Genomic DNA, 22500 nt, shown 5'->3' with positions numbered 1-22500 from the left:
CGCCATATCAATTTTTTTTATCGACTCAAATAAGCACAATGTTCTCCACAAGGTTATATTTTTTTAAGAAAGGATTATTATTATTATTATTATTATTATTATTATTAATGTTGTATTAATTTATTATTTATTATTATTATATTTATTATTATTATTATTATTATTATTATTATTTATTATTATTATTATTATTATTATTATTATTATTATTCATTATTATTATTATTATTATTATTATTATTATTATTATTATTACTTTTATTATTATTATTATTATATTAGTATTGTAATATTATAATATATTATTATTATTATATTATTATTATTATTATTATTATTATTATTATTATTATTATTATTATTATTATTATTATTATTATTATTATTATTATTATTATCATTATTATCATTATTATTTAAATGTATTTTAGGTTTGGAACATGTAACTGAGATACAGAAAGCTGTTGGACACATCATTGCGGATATTGTAGCCAAGGACAAGGAAGCCTTCGATAAACTGCGTGAAATGTAGGTTTGATTAATTTTAGTGTAAAACAGGAATATTTTATCAGACTGAAAAAATTGAATATTTCCATTACAATTGTAATTATTATTTTGTAGCAAACCCGCAAAAATTCCAAATGGAAACACAAGTAACTTTGCCATTTTTATTCTGAATGCTTAGTAACACCCTAAGATTCCTCAAACTTTCAAAATCCGATGTGTAGTATACTCAATAGCATGATCAATAATCTGTCACTTCTATCATAAATTAGCTCATGTGTCAAATATTAAAACCAATGAAACTTGTTTATGATTATTGTAGCTTGATGCACGTTCAGCCAATAGACTGCTTTGTTGTAAAATTTTGCAAGCACCAACAAAATTTTTAAAACAATCTATCAGTCAAGATACTAAGTTGAAAAGCAGGGCTGTAGAAATAATTGCTTTACAGCAACACACTTTGATTTTAATAATAATAATAATAATAATAATAATAATAATACTTTGTTGCATCCCAAAAAGGAATTTTTTTGTAAAGCCGTGTTATAATTTACACAGTAAAATAAATAGACAATGGAAATATGATATATATATATATATATATACACACACACACACACACACACACACATACATATATATACATGTGGTTTCACAGCTATTCAACACTGTAAAATAGTTAAAATTGTCAATGTAAAGATTGCAAAACAAATAAACTAATAAATTAATATTTACATTATTAGGAAGTAAAATAGAGAAAATAATACTAAACGGCAGAAAATTTTTTAGGTGTCTCTCTGTTTTAGTTGAAATAGAGAAAGGGCGACCACTCCTTCATGACATAATAACTGAATTTAGTTGTAAGAACAGATTGGCTTTGTATGTTGGTTTGAAACCAATTCCACTGATACAGGCATCAAGTATTTTGTAGAAGACAAGATATGCCAACCACTGGATTGCACGTATCTTCATTGTTTTTTTTGTTTTTTTTTAGATGTCAATCTGCCAGGGATTATAAATTAACCAGTACTAAAGGTAAAGGCCTGAAACAAGAAAAGGATAAAAAGACATTGAACACCAAACAGATGAAAAACTCTGAAGATCCTGAAAAGTTTTGCAAGTACTTTTCCTTCAGTACCAACGCAAAATCCCCTCCTCCTCATGTTGTGAGTTTGTTATAAGCTGTTTTAAGATTAATCGCTGCAGTGTTTTATGGGTGATATTTTTAGTGCCACTGGTCAGAAATTAGGGAAGGTAAAAGTTTTGATGTCTTTGTCTTAGAGTGGAACATTTCGTTTTGCCCATATGCTAACTTTGATTCACTGTGCAAACAAGGTAGTAATAGGAAATGAAAGTAAATTTGTAAAGGAGGTGGTATTTTATAAATTGTAAAATGGTCCCTTTTCCGTGTTATGATGGTGTTTCTTACTTATTATTTTTATCTTTTGTGGGCTTGGACAAAAAAGAATATTTGTACTAGCATTTGTGGTATTGATTCCCTAGTAAGAAAAGAAAGCTGGTAGTATGTAATCAAAAACAAATTTAAAAATCATCACAGAAGAATGTAAGCTCCTATAAATTCAAAGGGAGGAGCGAAAATTTCTTTGTAATCAAAAAACATCATAGATGCTTTTAAGCCATTGTGTGTAGCATCCTTATAAAGATCGTAAGGCTACTAAAAACTGAGAGCAGAGGGTTTTTTGGGGTTTTTTTTTCCAGTTTTTTGTTTTTATATTGTCTCTTTTTTTTTCTATCTTAAGTTAAGCTGGTCGTATTATACTAGAATATTGAATATAAATGATAATGACTCATGCAATAAATTTGATATCTCAAGTTTAAAATGTTTATTTTGTTATGGCATAATATTCGTTTGAGAAAATGGTTTTAATTCTATGGATCATGTTGTGCATTTAACAATGATTCAACTACACCACCTTATAAATGACACCTGTGATCATTCAATATTTTTGCTTTTTGGACTACCTAACTTTATATTCCAGGTATTAGCGTTGAATCGTGGAGAAGAATGTAAGGCCCTCATTGTCAAGGTCAATGTTCCAAAGAGTGTTAAATTCAGCTTTATGAATTTTGCGTGTTCAAAGTTCCTAAGAAATATTCACAATCCATCTGATTCTCATTTGATCAAATCATCAATTGAAGATGCGTATGATCGCCTGATGGAACCAACATTATGCCGTCAAACGAGGTAATAATAATAATAATGATGATAATAATAATAATAGTAGTAATAATAATAATAATAATAATAATAATAATAATAATAATAATAATAATAATAATAATAATAATAATAATAATAATAATAACAATAATAATAAAAATTATAATAATGATAATAATAATATTAAATTACATTTGTATAGCGACTCACCCCAATTTTAACAGACTCAAGACGTTTTACATTCTAAAGATAGATAAAGAAATACGATGAAAAAATATAAACATAGCAATTTCAATTACTGACATAGCAATAGACATTACATTTTACACACGTGATAGGTAAAACTTCATTTACCAAATAGAAATCGTGAGACAAAAAAGTGAGTTTTCAAAAGATTGAGATTTAAGGTAGCTTATGAATTTATTTTTAATTATTTTCATATAAACAATACTTTCCATAAATCTTTTGACTATTTGTTTTACAATATGATAATAGCAATGGCTTTTAAAAAAAAATGTAAGTTGAATTGAGTAAATTGTTTTCAATATTTATCTTTTTGAGGTGATTTGGTTCATTAAATATTTTAAAACTTGATTATAATGATAGGAAGTAGTGTCTTTATTAAGTTAGGGTAGAGTCGGGGAACTTCGCCACCCTGCGGTCGCTCCTCTTCTTTCGCTTATTTCAGTCTCAAGATGTCAATTTTCTTAAAATAGAAACTGGTCATCAAGACAATTAGCCAATCAGTGATGAGATTTTATTAAACTTGTTCCAGTATTTCAATTCGTAATACTTTATTTTCGCATTTAAAAGTTGTTATGCTCGTCGGGGAAATTCGCCATAGTTCGGGGAAATTCGCCACCACTGTCGGGGAAATTCGCCGCTCGATTTTAACACTTTTTTTATCGTGAATTTTATGTACTTTTCAGATATTATTTTGTTTTCTCATGTTTATATTTGATTAAATTTGTAGTAATTACTATATTTTATTTATTTACAATGGCAAAAAACTAAAAATATTCAATGACCAACGGCAAGTTTTATAAATGACGATATGATACTATAATAGAAGGCGAAAACATGACAAAATATCTTTTCTTGTGTTTTGCTGAACCATCTTATCCTATTTTTCTCTTAATCTTTTGCTTCCATTTTGGGTTTTCTTTGAAGTTCTCACCATTTATTCTACAAATATATAAAAAACTGCTTCATTATAGTAAAAAGTTCATTAAGTCCAGTTAAATTACTAATAATCATTACTATCCTCATTATGTAAATTTTATGCACTATGAACGCTACCTAGACACTGCATCACCAATCTATTAAATAATAATCGGTCAAAATATCATCAATGCCCCCTTTAAACATTTAATTAATAATATTTCGACAAAACAGAGCGACAAATGTCCCCAATTAGAACGGCGAATTTCCCGATACTAGTGGCGAATTTCCCCGAAAGCAGTGATATCATTGGGACCCTCAATTAAAAAATAAACGAATATTTTTAACTATTGCAAATGATGGGAACATCAAAACTAATGTTTAAATCATACAATATCAAAATAACAGGTTGTAGAGTAAGGATCTAAGCTGAAAAAACGCTTAAAATGACAACGAGTGAAAGTAGGACTTTGGAATGGCGGGTGTTGGATTTCGGACGAATCAGGCGCACAGAACGACAGACACGCTATGACGTTAATTGACACGATTGTGTCATGATATTAATGTACTAAATGCTGATTGGTAGATTAAAAACAATAGAAGAAAAGAGCATCAAAGTGATGATGTGACACTTGGACTCGTCCAATAATAGGTAAGATGGGTTATTTGCATTTCAAGAGAGGGGTGTGAGAAGTGGCGAATTTCCCCGACGGCGAATTTCCCCGACTCTACCCTATACTTCTTGCTTTCATTATTTGATCTCTTTTCTCTTTTCCTGCGAGTAATAGCACTTAACTGACAACCAGTTTTCTATCACAGCAGTTGTTGGATAGCTAGGCCTGATAGATCTGGAAAAAACTTTGTGAAATACTAATGTCCTTTCCAGAGTATAACATGCAATTCATGCAGGCCTTTTAATGCTTCAAATATTAGAATAAACTACATGGGTATTATGTCTTTGAAGGACAACTTCGTTATTTTGTTGTTTTTTTAAAAAACAAATTAGGCAAGAAAGTTTGCTCTCTTTTATATCATACCAATTATTAATTATATCTTTACAATTGGGGTACTATTTTTTTTTTTGGTCACCGCAGTTCCTTTTCAGTTTCAGACAAAAATTGACAAATGATTTCTCTCCATCCATAGTCACATAGTATGGAAGTTATTTTTGATTGTTTTGTTTTCTTTTGTTTAAAAATAATACACACTTCCATTATATAATTCTATATTGAGTCTCTATACCTACAGACTTTTTCTTATTCAGTTAGAGCTTTTTCACTCTGATTGATTTATTGATTTATTTATTTTTTAAATTGTAGACAAGCGCAGAGGGATGAGGGGTGCTGGAAGAAGAAAATTGGCACAGAAGAAAGTGACTACAATTGTGTTACACATTGGACGATTTTTCCATATAATTTTGATCTGTTTTCTTTCTTTTATATATCTATATTTATATATATTATATATATACTTATATTTATATATATATATATATATATATATATATATATATATATATATATATATATATATATATATATATATATATATATATATATGCTCATCAAACAAGATCTCTGATATCAACAGGAATCACCCATGTTGTCCAAGTGGGCAAATTGGGGGTTAATAATCGTGCTCAAGGAAAAAAACGAAAGTGCCTGAAGTGGGCTCGAACCCAGGTCATCCGGATCACAGTGCAATGCCTTAACCACTCGGCCACTTTGCCCCCCCATATATATATATTATATATATATATATATATATATATATATATATATATAATATATATATATATATATATATATATATATATATATATATATTTATATATATATCATCATCATCATTGCCTTTTTCACCCTGGGTCAGGGTATAGGCCACAGACAAACAGTTTCCATCCTTCTCTATCCTGAGCTAACAAGCTAAAAAAAAAGGATTTGGTTTGTCCGTCTGCGTTTCTGTAATGGTTTGAGTTTAACGGAAAGGGGTGTTAACCCTTTGCCAACCCCCAACCTGGAGGACCAGGTGACTCAAAGATGGGGGAATCACACACCATTAGTCGCCTTTTACGACACGCTGGCTTGGCGTTGGGCTATTCTTGACCCTCTCAGTTGAGGGACCCGGACACCACACGGGGAAATATATATATATATATATATATATATATATATATATATATATATATATATATATATATATATATATATATATATATATGTGAGTTATATATGTATGTAGAGTGTGTCTATGGATGTGTGTTGGTATGTCCGAATCTGCAGTATGTAATGTTTTTTACTGATGGTCAATGGGAAGCCTCTCGAAGCTTCAGTATAAGTGCTATATAAATGTACATTTATTATTATTATTATTATTATTATTATTATTATTATTATTATTATTATTATTATTATTATTATTGTTATTATTATTATTATTATTATTATTATTATTATCATTATTATTATTATTATTATTACTATTATTTTATTTGCCAGATCTGATTTGACCAGATATGCAGAGAAACAAGCCATAGATGTCTTTGCCTCTAATGTCAAATGTGTGCTTTTATCCCCTCCCACGAGGAACAAAACAGTATTAGGTATTGATCCAGGATTTCGCAACGGGTGTAAAGTGGCTGTCGTATCCCCTCTGGGCTCTGTACTAGACACAGCAGTGATTTACTTCCATAATTCTAGTTCATTTACAGAAAGAAACAAGCTTGCCTCTCTTGTGAGCTATTACAGGTAAGAAACATATTGCCAGGCTATATACCTTTATTATGTAAGCTATGATGGTGTGGAATTTCAGCTTAAGTTTACTAACTTCCTCCTCCATTGCTGAAAATTTTGCCCCATTATTGTTTTTACTTTTTCGAGCTTCAAACAGTAATGTTTACAATGTATTTCAATGTAGATTTGATTGGAAAAAGATAGATATACATTCTTTAGAGCCTCAGGCTCATGGTATTAGAGTGTATCATCGTTTCTGTAATATTCGATAAAACAACACAATGTGCTTCACAGTCATTTTAAAATAAAACTGCTTATAAATAAAATGCTAAACATACATCATTTCATACATTTCTTTTATGTAACCATTTTGTTTCAATGGAAATGAATATGAAAGACAGACGAGTTTAACTTTTCTTTTATAACAGTTCAATGGTGTCTTCTTTTTAAAATTTTTTATTTCAAATTAGGAGAACATTGTAAAACATTATAAAGAAGCTGAATTTTTTCTTCATCAGAACTTTTGAATTTAAAAACTCTGTCTCAAAAAAAAAAACTTGAGCAAAATCTACTAAACATGCTCAAAGCACTTTACAAAGGGTCCTGACCAACAGCAACACACACCATGTAGAACGAGACAAGACGCCTTTTAGGCGATACGAACAGAGACATTGGTGTTAATGGCCAGGACTCATTTTACACCTGAGTAGGTGAGAGAATGTCAGTAAAGAGCCTTTTCCAAGGACTCAACTATGCGTCAAGCCCTATCACACATGAACATAGGTGATTTTTTAAATATGACCTACAGTTTATTGATAAGAGGTGTTAAATTAAAATTTGATTGTCAACTTTTATTTGATATTTTCCTCAGATGTGAAATAATCGCCATTGGGAATGGTGTAGCTTGCAGAGAGACAGAGTTTATCATATCAGAAATGATTTCTAGTCAAGTGTTCAAGCCTCTTAGTGTTGTCTATTGGTAAGGTGGCAAAACATTTCATTTTTTTTGAAAATTGAATTTATGGTGACAGCATTATACTTTAAGGAATGTCTTTTTACAATATTGCAAAATCAAATGGTCCAGGATTAGAGGAAAATTATTATTCAGACATGAAAATCACCAAAGGTATGAACATACATTTTTCTAGATTGCTTCACATTGAGGTTTTTTTAAAACTCGTAGCTTAATGTGCTTGATAATTTTACCATCTCTCCGCAAAGACTTAGCACTCTGTGCTTACACATTATATTTTCAGGATTTTTTGGTTCGATTTTAATTTATGGTAATATACAAATGGTTTACTGGTGTGTTTTGTTTCATTAAATTTTTTGAAATTTCAAAGATTGATTTGATTTTGATTCCACTTTCAGCATAGTGGATGAATGTGGAGCTTCAATTTATAGTGTCTCCGACCAAGCAAAAAAAGATCTTCCTGATCTCGACCCAACACTCCGAGGAGCAGGTATACAATTTGTTTTTAAAAAGATATATTAAGATTTGCATGCAGTGTAATTGAGTTTCATACTAAATGCAGAGTTTGTACAAAAGGGTTTCACAGATGCTTTTTCTGTATGAAATTTAAGTTTACTTCTTCCCTGACTAGTCAGTTGTAAATTTTAAGGACAGAGCAATCAAAATCTTTATAAATCGGTTGTAGCTCAATGTTTTAGTTTATATGTTGTGAGGCAAAAGGGAAAATCTGAGCTCTGTCCATAGATGTATCTAATTCCTTTTTATTAAAAGGTTTTTTAATGACAAATTTTTCCAAGCATGTTATACCCTCCTTACTTCTCCTTATAGTCTGAAAATGGTGCTGATGATGATGAGATTCTCTATTTCAAAATAGTCATGACACAAAACGTAGGGACAGTCAAGAATTAGAAACAAGTGACTTCCAATAGCTGAAACAAAATAAAATAAGAATTATAGAATAAACCCAAAACAAACTAAATTCAACATCATTTTATGTATGGGGTGAATTTGTAAAACTATTTATGTCCATCTCTAATAAGTTTTAAAAATTCATTCATTAATCTACTTATTTATTTTGATTAATTATTTATTTTTTGCTTTTGTATTTTTTCAATAGTGTCTATTGCAAGACGACTTGTGGATCCTCTGGCAGAGTTTGTCAAGATTGATCCACAACACCTGGGGGTTGGAATGTACCAGGTACCTGACTGTGTTTAGTTTGAACGCTTAAACCTCTACTTAGGGAATATCTTTTTTAAAAACTTTTTCTTATGGAAGTAATATTTGTATTTTCGATTTTTTTCTGGCGCTTTGCGATCTTTTGGTATAACATTTGCCTTCGGACTGATAGATCTCTGGTTCAAGTTCTGCTTTTGGCAGCACAAAGTTTAGTCCTTGGCAAATGTTCTTTACTTGCATTTTCTCACTGTACTCAGGTGTAAAATGAGTACTTGACCAGTAACAGCATTGTCTCTTCAGAAAAAATTGTAATTTTTTTTAAAAGCTCTTTTCATGCATTATGTTGATAATATACCAAAATCTTATTCATTCAACTCGACATTCCCAGAATATTTTCTTCCTTTTTCTCCCAGCACGATGTGAGTAAAACCAAACTGCAATCAGCCCTGGATTCTGTCGTGGAGGAATGTGTCAGTTTTGTGGGTGTCGATCTCAACACATGTAGTGAATGTTTATTGAGGTAAGAGTAATCCTTATTTTATTTTTGTCCTATGGATAAAAACCAGTTTTTCACTTTTATGTATATAACATTTTTCCACCTTCAAATTACAGTTTCTCTTCCTTCTCTCCATCCCCCCTTTTTCTATCTCTCTCACTCTTATTTCCATCATTTCTACTTAGCAGCTTGCTACAGCTATTGTTATTGCTATTGTTGTTCCGTTCCTTCTTGGTGGGGTCTTTTTCTTTTTACGGGTGCTGAAATCACCTAAATGTGTCACAAGTTTCATAAAACCCTTAAGAACAAAAGAGGTCCGTTCTTTGAACATAAGCTATCAATATATTGCCTTTTTATGATTATGTGTTCAGTCTTCAATGCAAATGCCTTACCTTTTCAATTTTTTGTTGTTTTATATTCGCTTTTACAGGAGAGTGTCTGGTTTGAGTGCCACGAAGGCCAAAAAAATCATTGAATGGAGGGAAAAGAATGGTGCTTTTATCAACAGACATCAGTTACTAGATATCAAGGTAAAGTAATGCATTACTTTCCCTGTTTTTCTCAAGATGGAAACCATGCTTATTGTGCCGTTGGTAGTTGAACAATGCTGCATTTCAGATTGTAACAACATCAAGTGAAATTTGAGTATGGTTTGTGTTGATTCTTCGGGGTCTCTTTCTCTCTTTTCCTTATTTTTTTTTTTTACCTTTTTATTTTCAAAGGGCCCATTACAGGAGGATTATGAGCTGTGTGGTTTTTTAAAAGTATTACACACACTTACACTTAGTATTCCACTTGCTTTTATTTTTAAAACTCATAGCAGTTAATTCGAATTAATTCGAAAGCCATTGTTACCATCAATATTATTTTCATTTATATTATTACTTTTACCTACATTTCTTTTTTGATGAGAAAGTTGTTTAAGCTTGAAATGCTCATTGCTTCAACTGTGTAAGACTTTTGCCCTGTACATAAGAATCTCCCTTGTTTTATTTATTTCTAAATATCTTTTTTTTTTTCTTTCTCCTTTTCCAAGGTTCTAGGTGAGAAGGGGTTTGAGCAGTGTGCTGGTTTTGTAAGGATTACACACAATGGAACGAAGAATGGGTAAGGACAAAATCGTTTAATAATGTCTGAGCTGTGATAAGTTGTACCTGCTAGATCGAATAATAGTGCACTTGAATGGATCTGTTAGAATCAATTTTTTTTTTTCTATCAATTTCTCCGTCCATCTTGCATTGATTTTTTTCTCTTGGACATGGTAAAAAATATTTTTTTATACATGATATCTTTTAAGATTTTTACTTCAAATTCTAAGATTCAATGTAATTAGTTATGCCGTACGACAAATTGTTATATAGATGATTCTAGCATTTAACTCTTTAAAAAGAAGAAAAACTTTACCGAAGGTTCCTCTGTTGCAGAGTTGACATTAAGGAAGAAATCAAGACAGGGAGTGATGAAGACGCCCAAGAAACAAAAAGTGGTGCTAGGAAACGCAAATTAGGTTCAAATGGTAAAGGCAGCAAGTCTAAAAAGGCCAAATTAGATGGTCCTGTGAAATGGAATCCCTTAGATGCTACTGCCATTCATCCTGAATCGTATGACATCGCACATAGGTAAGTGAATCTAATTTTCTCTTCAGTAGGTTTTCAAGAATGGTATGGAGCCATTTCTTCCCTTCCTTCGCAGTATTTATTATAATCATCTGCCCGAGTTTAGTATAACTGTCACATACTTTTTCTCATCGTGCATCTGTGCATTTGTGAGGTGAAATCATCAGGATGTGACACCAGCTATGGTTCTCTGCTTCTTTCTACTTTGATTTATTTTTAATGAGTTTATTTTTTTTTATCACTTTTCCTAACTAAGCAATGTATTTATATAAGAAAACCGTCCTATAAGATTTTTTTTTTTTTTTTTTGTAAAATATTTTACAAAGTTTTCCTGAAGGTTATGTGAGATAAAAAAAAGTATCTAAATTGTTTTGCTACTTATGCCATGGTACAAAATGACTTAGCAGTATGGTCTTTGCAATTTGTAACAATAAATGAAGTGAGTAGAGAATAAAAATTTTGCAGTGATGAGGATTTGCATCCACAACAGAGTCATGGGTTTAAATCCTCTTCGCGGCAAAGTTTTTATTCTCTGTTTGTTTTCTGACACTTCTCTACTCATTTCATTTCTTGTTATCATCAACATCAAGTAAGTGCCTGATTCACTTACTTTTCTGAATTAATATAGTCTTTGTCTATGTGGTCTTGTGGTATGACACTCGCTTTCGGATCGGACGGTCCTGGGTTCGAGCCTCGCTCTGCGCCTAGTTGAGTCCTTGGAGATGGGTCTTTACTCACATTCTCTCACCATACTCAGGTGTAAAATGAGTACCTGGCCGCTAATAGCATTGTCTCTGTCTGAAAAAATTGTAACATCGCCTAACAGGCGTCTTGTCCCGTATTAAATGTTAACTGTTGCTGTTGGCCAGGGACTCCTTGTAAAGTGCTTTGAGCACATGTAGTGGATATTGCGCTATATAAAAAGCTCTTTTTTTGTTTTCTTTTTTTTTCTTTTTTATTATTTTTTTTTGTTACCCAAATATTGTACTAGTGCTGAATGGACCACATTTCTTGTCCTCTTTGCTCATTGTCCATTAGTCCATCTTCGGAAAGTTTCAAATTGTAATGGATGCCCTTTTTCTGACTAAACCAGTAAGACTGGCTTTTTTGTAAATCTTCCAGCTGATCTTGTTGATTTGTGTAAAGATGAAAGTATTGGTTGAATAGTTAGGAGGAAGCTAGATGGATACGTACCCTTTTCTGTGATTTAAGGGTGGTACCATTTGATGATGAGATGTTTTGCATGAAATGTTTTCATATATGGTCTGAATGAGAAAAAAAAAATTGGACTTCTTTTTTTTTTTTTTTTGCAAAGGACAACCTGGATCATCAGGAGATATTCAAAATTGTTGTAAGATTAGAATAAAAAGTTGTTTACTGTGTATAAGCTCTTTATAAATGCCTTCCTTTGAGTACTGTCTCAATATCCTTTTCCTGAGACATTAACTCTCTCGATTTCACCCTCATTGAAAACTGAACAAATAAGTAAGATGGTTCGATGATGCAAAGATACTACTGTTCATTATACATTGATTCACACAGTTTCTCAAGTTTTTAAATAAATACATTTATTTATTATTTGTTTATTTATTCATTTATTCTTTTTTAAAATCCCATCCAGCTTTCTCACATATGTTGGGGCTAACCCAGAGGATGTTGGGACTGATGACTTTATCAGAATAGTGAGGCAAAAATCATCTATTAATGGTAACTATTATTGCTACTGATATAATTCTTCTAAAAAGAATTGAATCTTCAAAAGATTTAAGCTTGAGAGGTAAAGTGTTTACTGTAAAATGAAGTGTTTCCAACATTTATGTGAATTATCGGGCCATTCATTAAAATGGAAATGAGCAATATTTTTCGAAATGTGCAGCTTGCAGAAAATGCGTCTTTGTGAAAATGCACGATGTGACAGGTTTCATTTAATACCATTTACTTATTTGAAATTATTACCATATGATTTTTTGTTTGTTTGTATAAGTAAGCATATTGAAACAATTATTGATAAATAAAAGGAGCACAGTTGTAAGCTGCAGTGAGGAAGTAAAACAAAAAGAACTGGCAGTCAAACTGTGTCGGATGCTGAATGAAAATACCGGCCTAGGGGATGAAATATACTTTCTTACCATATGGCCAAATCAGGTTTAAATGTTTTGAAAGAGCTGACCTTACTAAAGTTGCAAGATAAATAATCAAAATTTTGGTCCTTAAGTCTTATTATGTCAATCTTAAAATAATCATTGATTTTATGAGTCACATTATTATTTATGTATATTTACTAATGTTTTTTTTAAGCCTGAAGTCATATTTTTTTTTCCTTTTCCTTTTTTCTTTGTGCTACCTAGATTTGAAGGTCTTTCAAGATAAATACAACATTCCTTTTACCACAGTCGAGTTCATTTCTGATGCTCTGACTCGACCAATTTCCTATGACTTAAGAGATGGTATGTATAATATGTAATTGATTTTAGATTGTGAATAAAAGTCATTTTCAAAATGTTTTGTCAACAACAACAACAACAAAAAAAAAGAAAACGAATAAGTTGATTTTAAAATTATCAAGTGATTTAGTATTCATTGATTCCTCTGATCGAATTATGAAACATAATCAAAAAACTACAGGTCCGGCAAAAAAAGAGTAGATGGTTAGTTTCTCAAACTATCAAAAAATTGTTGGTAAAATAGCAACTTTGTCCGTAATTTTTCATCGCTTTGAGAAGCTACTTTTACTTTTCTCTGGGTACTTGGCTCACTTTATTTTTTGTGACTTATCACTATTTAGTCAGGAACTTTTAAAAAGTTAGATTATTTATTTCCTTGAATTACCTAATATTGATGTCTTTTTATCATGAAATGCTATGAAAATGACTTTTTGTCACATTGTGTTCACTTTTTTAAAAGTTCAATTTCACCACTTTCATTTCTATATGGAAATATGGTCTCCATACTTACATAGGCTTAGGTGATAGTGGGTGTCTGGTACATGGCAGAGACTGGTATTTTTAAGAGGACTGGTACTAAAAAGATGTATAGCATATAACCTGCACCCGATGATAAGGAAATCTATCGCCATGTAGTCAACTGGGGGGGGGGGGGGATAAATTAGCTATAAGTATTGTGAACCCTTGGAATTGCGCCACATAAGCAAAGCTTTGACATGAGGCTATTTCAAAAGCTTTTAACACAAAAAGACTTTTCTATTTAGTCATTTTGAAAAGACATTGAAAGATTGGGCTTTGTCAGTTTCTCTGGGTTCAATAACTGAAGTCCAGTACCAAAGAATATCTTGCAAAGCTTTTCAAAGTGTCAAAAAAGTTTGGACAATGTATTCTTGTGTATTCTTGCTACATACAGTAGTCACTGGATTTTAGCATTTCAAATTCCAGCACACTCTGCAATACAACACGCTGGAGGGTAACCAAATGAATTGGTTACCTCCCATGAGCTTCGGATTTCGGTACAATCTGATTCTTGCAAGTTTTTTTTTTGTCTCCTGAGAGCGTGCCAAAATCCAGCAAGTACTTTATTATACTCATGGCAGCCACTCAGTATATTGGTCATATTTTATTATTTAATATAACAAAACTGATTAAAGCGAGGCCATTTCTATCATTAAATGAATTATGTAAAAAAAAAAAATTTTTATGTTAAAACATTTCAAAAACGATATGTTGACTCTTATCAGCATTAAAAGCACCTATTTATTTTATTTTATTTTTCAGAAGGCAAAGAGCTGTCATAATGTTCAACATGCACCCATTATTTTGTTTTATTTTTCAAGAGGCAAATAACAGTGGCTGTTTTAATGTTCATAATTCAATTGCATTCAAAACACACCCGTCAACTCAATTTGTCAAATAGTTGTTTTTAGTAGTGATCATGAAATATTTTTAATTTGATTTCAGGAGCACAGAAACCATTATTCAAAACAGGAGTGCGATCACTACAAGACCTCAAAACAGGAGAGACTTTGACAGGCAGAGTGACCAACGTGACACATTTTGGAGCATTCGTTGATTTAGGAGTGGGATGTCATGGACTGATCCATAGCAATCAGATTTGGCAGACAGGAAGACCAAAGACGGGTGACCGTGTGTCAGTCAGGGTTAAAATTGTGGAGGCACAGCGTAAAAGAATAGGGTTATGTCTGGTTGATGTACTGGGACCACAGCAGTTGTCAAAGAACAAATTTATATAATTTACTTTCTTGTTAAATTTTCCTTTCATTGGTGGGATAATGAAATTTGGATGATTCAAAATGAGAAATACTCAATAACAGACCCACCTACTATTTCCACAATTTCGTAGAATTTCGAGATTTTGGCTCCAATTTTAGAACTTCACGAGTATATCTAAGTCATTAAGGATTTTGAAGTGTTATTTACTCATCATGAGGGTGAATTGTTAATGTTTAAAGTGAATTATAGAGACTACAATTTTTTAAAAAGAATTTCAAATTTTTTAATTTTCAACTAGGCAGGTCGGATATAATAAAGAAAACCAGAGAGTCATCAAATTTAAGGATTTTTACTTTGGGAGAAGAGATCTGTTGAGCGTAAGAAATGCTGTTGTTGCTTTTCTTGAGTGTAAATGCTAAGAAAACTGCATTTATTGTGGACTGTAAAAGGAATGGTTAAGAATGAATATTATAGTAGCTTTAAAAACAAGACCAAAACAATGTAACATTGAATATTTTAAGTTCAAATTTTTGTACAGCCAACAATAAAGACAGTCTTTAACCAGTTAAAATCCTTACTCTAGAACGACATGTATTTAAAAATTTGGCCAGAAAAATCGATCGATTTAAATGACCCTCATCTTGGCAAAAAACTCTCAAACCTGGGACTTTGGAAGATCTTAAATTAAGTTCCAGGTTTGAGAGTTTTTTTTTTCCAAGATGAGGGTTATTTAAATTGATCAATATTTAAAGGGAGAGTTTTCTAGTCAAATTTTTAAATATGAGTTTTTCCAGAGTAAGTCAGTTAACTGGTTAATTGGAATTCAAAAAGTACTGTCCTTTGGGAGGTGACTCTTGCTATGACTTCTATCCCCTTGTATCTGTTTTGCTTTCCCAGGTTGCTTTCTGTCTTTGTCTTGAAATGAGATTACTTGGATTTGTTCTGGCCCTTGCCGGAATCCTTGGCTGATAGGGAATCAGTCAATCAAAAGCACAGTTGTAATTTCGGGAGATTATTTTTTTGTTTTCTTTGTAAGTCATCCCTCTGTTAAGTACTGTAACTGTTATGTTTTTTTTTTCTGTTTAACTCACTCAACCCTAACACCGACTATATCCGTAGTTTACCCGGGTTACTTTTTATTACACATTTTTATGAGACAAATTGTAGGCGTATTATCAAAGCTAAAGTATTTAGTTTCTACATTTTAATGGTAGTTAAATAAAACTATCTATGTACATGCTCATTTTTAATACATTTTTTACAATTTGGAAAAAGTAGCAAAAATCTCTAGCATTGAGTGAGTTAATATGATATTTGAAAGCATTTGAGTGTGTTCCTGTAAGTGGAATCTTGTGCTTGTGACTGGACGGGAGATCTCAAACCAACCACATGGACAATTTGCTCTTGGAATCTTGTGTTCCCTATTTGCTCCCTTGGTCTTACTTTTTCTCAGGTGCAAATCTGGAAATCGTAACTTTTATGATTGACTTGTTCAGTTCATTTTCAAAAGACACATTACATGTCTTATAAATTGGTGAAGAATAATATACAAGCTGGGATTTTTATTTCAAGATTTTTACGACATTCCTCTTTCATAAGTATTATTATGTTATGGTATTATATTACAGTTTTAAGTTTAAAATATTTGCAGAAATTAATGTTTTGTTACTTTGATGAAAAATTTTTAATAGGACAATGCATTTATTTTCTGTTTTTAGCAAAAAGAATTTTGCTGCCATTGTCATAAAATATTTACCAATTAAAAAAATGAAAATTTTGACTCTTTTTGTTTGTCTTTATTTGGAAAGACTTTTCTATTCGCTAATGATAATTTGACACTAAGTTTATGTCATTGAATAAGAATATTGATTTCATTGATTTCTCTAGGTATTTTTATGTTATGGTAAAATATTACAGTTTTAAGTTAAAACAAGTTTACATAAATTAATGTTTTGTAACTTTGATGAAAAACTTTTAATGCGACAATGCATTTATTTTCGGTTTTTAGCAAAAAGAATTTTGCTGCCGTTGTGTTATAAAAATTCTTATCAATAAAAAAATGAAAATTTTAATTCTTTTTGTTTGTCTTTATTTTTTCTCTTATTTTTCTCTTCTCTAATGATAACTTGACACAAAGTTTGTGTCATTGAATAAGAATATGCGTAAATAAATGGGTGTACAATTTAGTAAAAAAACAAACCTTTTTAAATACATATATACATATATATAAATTGATAAAAAGAAAAAAATGACCCCCAAAAAACTAAAAAATAGTGTATTGATCATGGTGCACATCATATTAACATAATGGCATGTATATCATGCTTTGAACATTTTAACAAAAACAATCTCTGGTATGACCCTCGCCTTCAGATCCTGGGTGGGGTTCCTGACCTCCCATAGTGGGCAGGGGGGTACATACTGTGTCTTCTATCCCCTTATATCTGTTTTCCAACATGCTTTCTGTCTTTGTCTTGGAATGAGATTACTTGGTTTTGTCCTGGCCCTGGCCGGAGTCCTAGCTGGGAGGGAAACAGTCAAATGCATAGTTATTGTTTTGGGAGATGATATTTTTTCCTTGTAAATCATCTCTCTGTTATGTATTATTATGTTTGTTATTTTGAATTTATAATGTAAGCATTTGAGTGTATTCCTCTTTGTTGGATTTTGTGCTTGTGTCCGGATGAGGTTTATAGGTGATCTCAAACTAAGTACTTTGGAATCTACATCTTATCCCTATTTGTTCCCAGTTCCCCTATGTCTTACTTTTTCTTGGGTGCTTTATTTGTAATTCTAGAACTTTTTACTATCCCATTTTCTCCTTTTTTACTGGCGCTGATATAACCTAAATGTGTTGCGAGCACCGTAAAACCCTTAAAAATAAAAACAAAAACATCGGCTTCAGATCGATAAGTCCTGGATTCGAGCCCCGTTCCGAACGCCACATAGTTGAATCCATCATTCTCTCACCAAACTCGGGTATAAAATGAGTACCTGAAAAAAAAAGTCTAATAATAATAGGTGTCATATCTTGTTCTACATGTCAAATGTTACTGTTGTTTGAGCATGATTAGTGGATATTGTGCTATATTAAAGCTCCAGTTTATAATTTTTTAAAAACATAATTTATTTATTTATGATACTTGCCTTCAAACTGATAAGTACATGGTTCAAGTCCTGCTCTGAGCGGTGAATGGTTGAGTCCTTGGAAAAGGCTCTTTATTCACACTCTCTCACCGTACTTAGATATAATATGATTTCTGGCCCACGGAGTTCTCTATTAATTAACGTTAGTACTGACACTTATATATTCTAGGAGAAAAAAAAAGCGGCATAAAGTATATTATGTGCATGGTCATTATGCAAGGTCAGACAAAGAAGCACCCCCCCCCCTTCTCTCTCTATCTCTGTCTGTCTCTCTCTCTCTCTCTCTCTCTCTCTCTCTCTCTCTCTCTCTCTCTCTCTCTCTGTGTGTGTGTGTGTGTGTCTCTCTCTCTTTCTCTCTCACACACACACATAAAAACTTTATATATTGCAATATATCCTTGAAGCGTGCTCAAAGTACTTTACACACAAACACATACACACATCCACGCACACGAACACATATAATGGGTGGTTGTATTTTTTTGTTTTGTTTTGATTTTTAATCAATGACATTCCGATAGGAGGTAGGATAATTGAATCATTTGATAGTACTCGTTACTACCTAATATTAATGTAGCCAGATTTCACGGCATATTCATGTGCATCGTCATTTTCAAATGAATTAAATTTGACCCAAGAAAATTAAGGAAAGAGGAAAAAACAAACACAATACCAATAAGAAGAGTTATAGGCCTACGTTCTTCAACTTTGTGCATTTGCGCTTAATTTTACACTCTGTGAAATTTTGGATGTTTTTAACCATACCTCATTTTTGTAAACATGTATCTTACTCAAATTCGTGTATTATAACTGGAATTCTCTTCACTTTCCAGGGGTGTATGGGTTATGTCAATGTGGCACACAGTAATATGCGTTGTTAATCACGGGCAAGTTTAAATCTTGGGTAGGGTTCCATACCTCCACATGCACAGTGGGCAGGGAGGTACAAACCGTGTCTTCTATCCCCTTATATATGTTTTCCAACATGCTTTCTGTCTTTGTCTTGGTATGAGATTTTGTCCCGGCCCTGGCCGGAGCCCTTGGCTGGGAGGGAAACAGTCGAATGCATAGTTATTGTTTTGGGAGATGATATTTTTTTCCTTGTAAATCATCTCTCTGTTATGTATTATTATTTTTATTTTGAATGTATAATGTAAGCATTTGAGTGTGTTCCTCTTTGTTGGATTTTGTGCTTGTGTCTGGATGAGACTTGTAGGTGATTTCAAACTAAGTACATTGGTGGTATGCTCTTGGAATCTACATCTGAGCCCTATTTGTTCTCAATTCCCCTTTGTCTTACTTTTTCTTGGGTGCTTTAATTGTAATTCTAGAACTTTTTACTATCGCATTTTCTTCCTTTTTGCTGGCGCTGATATAACCTAAATGTGTTGCAAGCGCCGTAAAACCCTTAAAAACAAACAACAAAACAACATCTCTCTGTTATGCATTGTATTATGTTTAGTTTACATATTATATTATATGATTTGTAAACATTTGAGTGTTTTCCTCTTAGTTGGGACCTGTGCTTGTTTCTGGATGAGACTTTTAGGTGATCTCAAACTAAGTACTTTGACGGTGTGCTCTTGAAATTTACATCTTCTTCTAGGTTCCATGCCTGGTCCAGGCTTCGGATACTGCATGAATTATCTCTCTCCATTCCTCCCTGTCTCTTGCCTTTTCAAACAGCTCTTGGATTGTTAGGCTGGTGAAGCCCTTCAGTTGGTCTATGAGTGTTTTTCTTTGTCTCCCCCGGGCGCGTTTACCAGGTATTTTTCCACAACTTGCCAGGTATTCATTCTTATCTTTCCTTACTATGTGTCCGAAAAAGGATAGTTGTCGATCCACTATTAAGGGCATTAGTTTCCTTTGTTGGTATGTTTGTTTTAGCACTTCTTCGTTCGTTTTGTGTGCAGTATACGATATTCTCTGCATCCTTCTCAAGCACCACATTTCAAAAGCTTCAATGTTCTTTTGTGTTTCTGCATTTGTAGTCCAGCTTTCGCATCCGTATAACAAGATTGGCCACACGTAGCACTTCAAGACTCGGAATCTAATCCCGAACGACATCTGTTTGTTTTTCAAAATGTTTCCCAGGTCCATGAAGGCCTGTTTGGCTTGAGTTATTCTTGCTCGTATGTCTCGGTTACATCTTCCATCTGTTGTCACTATTGAACCTAGGTATTTAAAACTTTCTACGTTGGTAAGTTTCTTGAAATTTACATCTGTTCACTATTTGAACCAAATTCCCATTTGTCTCACCTTTTATTTTGTGCTTTAATTGTAATTTTAGAACTTTTTACTATCCCATTTTCTTCCTTTTTATTGGCGCTGATATGACCTTAATGTGTTGCAAGCGCAGTAAAACCCTCAAAAACAAAACAAACAAACAAGTTTAAATCGACGCTCAGTGTATTTATCTAAATAATAGAATGAGCAAGTCTGTGTGTCTGTGTGTCAACTACAGGGACTAGATACTATCAGTAATGAAAATTAGCCAATTCCTTAATATTTTCACCCACCCGATTTCAGTCGTCGACGTTTTTGCGATTAATGTATATTTTACAATAGCCATATCATGGCCACAATGTTTAAACATTTTCATTCGATCCCTAAGACTAAGATTTAAGACACCATTTTAAACAGGAAGCGAGGAAGTGGGTACAATACACAGACCATTCACAACAAACGTTACTCAATCACATTATACACATACATCCTTCAAAGTTAAAAACACATTATGTTATGATTTGACTAAAGTTTTTATACCGTATTATCAGACGCTGAATACAGAAGAAACAGTATACAACAAATATCATGGGGTCCGGCAGTACCGAGTTTTTGTTTTTGTTTTTTGTTTTTGTCTCCAATTTTTCTACGCCGTATCTTTAACTTTAATGAAATATATAGGAAATAACAGGAATTGACCATACCCAATCTTCATATCAAAGATTTCCAAGATTCATCAAAATCCTTTTTTTCTGTTTGGTTATTGTTGTATGAACTGGTTAACGTGTAATCAAATATCCTTTTATCTATCCACAGATCGGGAGATTTGTAAAGCTAAGAATTTTTAATAAAACTGGCACAGAATTTAACAACCTCCTGACCAATCATGGTTTCCTCGCTTAGCAAGAGTCGATGATTATTCTGGTTTTCTTACAGATAGCAATGCTCTACGCCGCTAAAATTAAAATCCCCTTAGACACACACTTCAAAGTGGATCAGGCAAGCTCATAGTGCTAGCACTAATTGGGTAACACTTAAGACACCAAAACTGTACAAACATATTGGACAGGACATGATGTGTATGTTTTTGTTTGTGTTTTTTTTTTTGTTTTGTTTTTTGTTTGGTTTGTTTCATTATCTGTTTTTTTTTTGCGTGCTTTTAAAGATTTCGCGGTTCTTGCATCGCATCACTTTTATATCATATCAGCGCAAGTAAAAAGGAAGAAATTGAGAGAGTCAAAAAATTATAAAGTTATAATTAAAGCATTAAAAAAAAAGTAAGACAAAGGAAAATTGGTTCAAATACGGAAAAGGTGTAGATTCCAAGAGCAAACCATCAATACACTTGGTATGAGTATGAGCTCACCTAAAAGTCTTATCTAGACATCGCATAGGATACAGAGGAATGCATTCAAATATAAGAGATTCACTTTCTCAAAGAGACCAATAATAAAAATCTCACATTTCTTGTTGTTTATACTCCAAAATCACTTTTTGACAATTGGCTCATCTCGACATAAAACCGTTATGAGAGGGTAGGTCATATTTGTCAGCAATTACCATGTGTCAAAAACTGACTAGAAAACTGAAATATGACTCACCGTCTAAAAACAATATTAGGTTTGGACAACTCAGACCAGGAAAAGTGTTCTTAGAATTATCTTCTTCTTCTTCTTTCAGTTTATCCCGCTTTTGCGGGATTGCCATGATGAATGCCACATCTCCATGCATCTCGGTTCAGAGCATCATCTTCCTCCAGGCCCAATTCTTTCAATCGTTGGGTAAGCCCAACCTTCTTGTCTTTGGGTGTCCCTTTTTCCTCTTTCCCGCTAATTGTAAGTCCAATACTTTCCTTCCCACGTACTCCCTCTCTCGTCTCTTTACATGTCCGAACCATTTCAATTTTTCTTCTCTCATCTGTATTGATGCATTCTTCACTTCAGTCAACCTTCGAATTCGTTCATGTTTTCATAATAATAATAATAATAATAATAATAATAATAATAATAATAATAATAATAATAATAATAATAATAATAATAATAATAATAATAATAATAATAATAATAGGAAATACGAGCTTTGAATTTAATTTTTGTTTTG

The 22500-nt window shown here is 32.2% G+C and overlaps 1 protein-coding gene across 4 annotated transcripts in view; it reads left to right on the top strand.

Annotated features, from left to right (window-relative positions):
- Window positions 1-17096, top strand: part of LOC144964307 (S1 RNA-binding domain-containing protein 1-like) — a 25722-nt gene extending 8626 nt beyond the window's left edge. For 2 of the 4 annotated variants that reach the window (XM_078898406.1, XM_078898405.1), the window contains exons 5-19: window positions 432-528; window positions 1499-1670; window positions 2505-2710; window positions 6346-6594; window positions 7451-7558; window positions 7951-8042; window positions 8670-8752; window positions 9145-9251; window positions 9658-9757; window positions 10264-10334; window positions 10652-10846; window positions 12465-12550; window positions 13192-13290; window positions 14752-14986; window positions 15749-17096. In XM_078898406.1, the coding sequence (XP_078754532.1) occupies window positions 432-528; window positions 1499-1670; window positions 2505-2710; window positions 6346-6594; window positions 7451-7558; window positions 7951-8042; window positions 8670-8752; window positions 9145-9251; window positions 9658-9757; window positions 10264-10334; window positions 10652-10846; window positions 12465-12550; window positions 13192-13290; window positions 14752-14986; window positions 15749-15758 (1910 nt within the window). In that variant the 3' untranslated portion in view covers window positions 15759-17096. Of the gene's footprint in view, window positions 1-431; window positions 529-1498; window positions 1671-2504; window positions 2711-6345; window positions 6595-7450; window positions 7559-7950; window positions 8043-8669; window positions 8753-9144; window positions 9252-9657; window positions 9758-10263; window positions 10335-10651; window positions 10847-12464; window positions 12551-13191; window positions 13291-14751; window positions 15243-15748 lie in introns of all 4 variants that reach the window. The other 2 variants (XM_078898404.1, XM_078898403.1) reach the window with 1 other exon arrangement.
- Window positions 17097-22500: the final 5404 nt, after the last annotated feature.

The sequence above is a fragment of the Berghia stephanieae genome, chromosome 2 (assembly GCF_034508935.2).
Source record: "Berghia stephanieae isolate SIO BIC M18660-M18661 chromosome 2, UCSD_Bste_1.3, whole genome shotgun sequence".
Lineage (NCBI taxonomy): Eukaryota > Metazoa > Mollusca > Gastropoda > Nudibranchia > Aeolidiidae > Berghia > Berghia stephanieae.
Note: the sequence above shows the minus strand (reverse complement) of the source record. Positions and strands in the feature narration are given on the sequence as shown.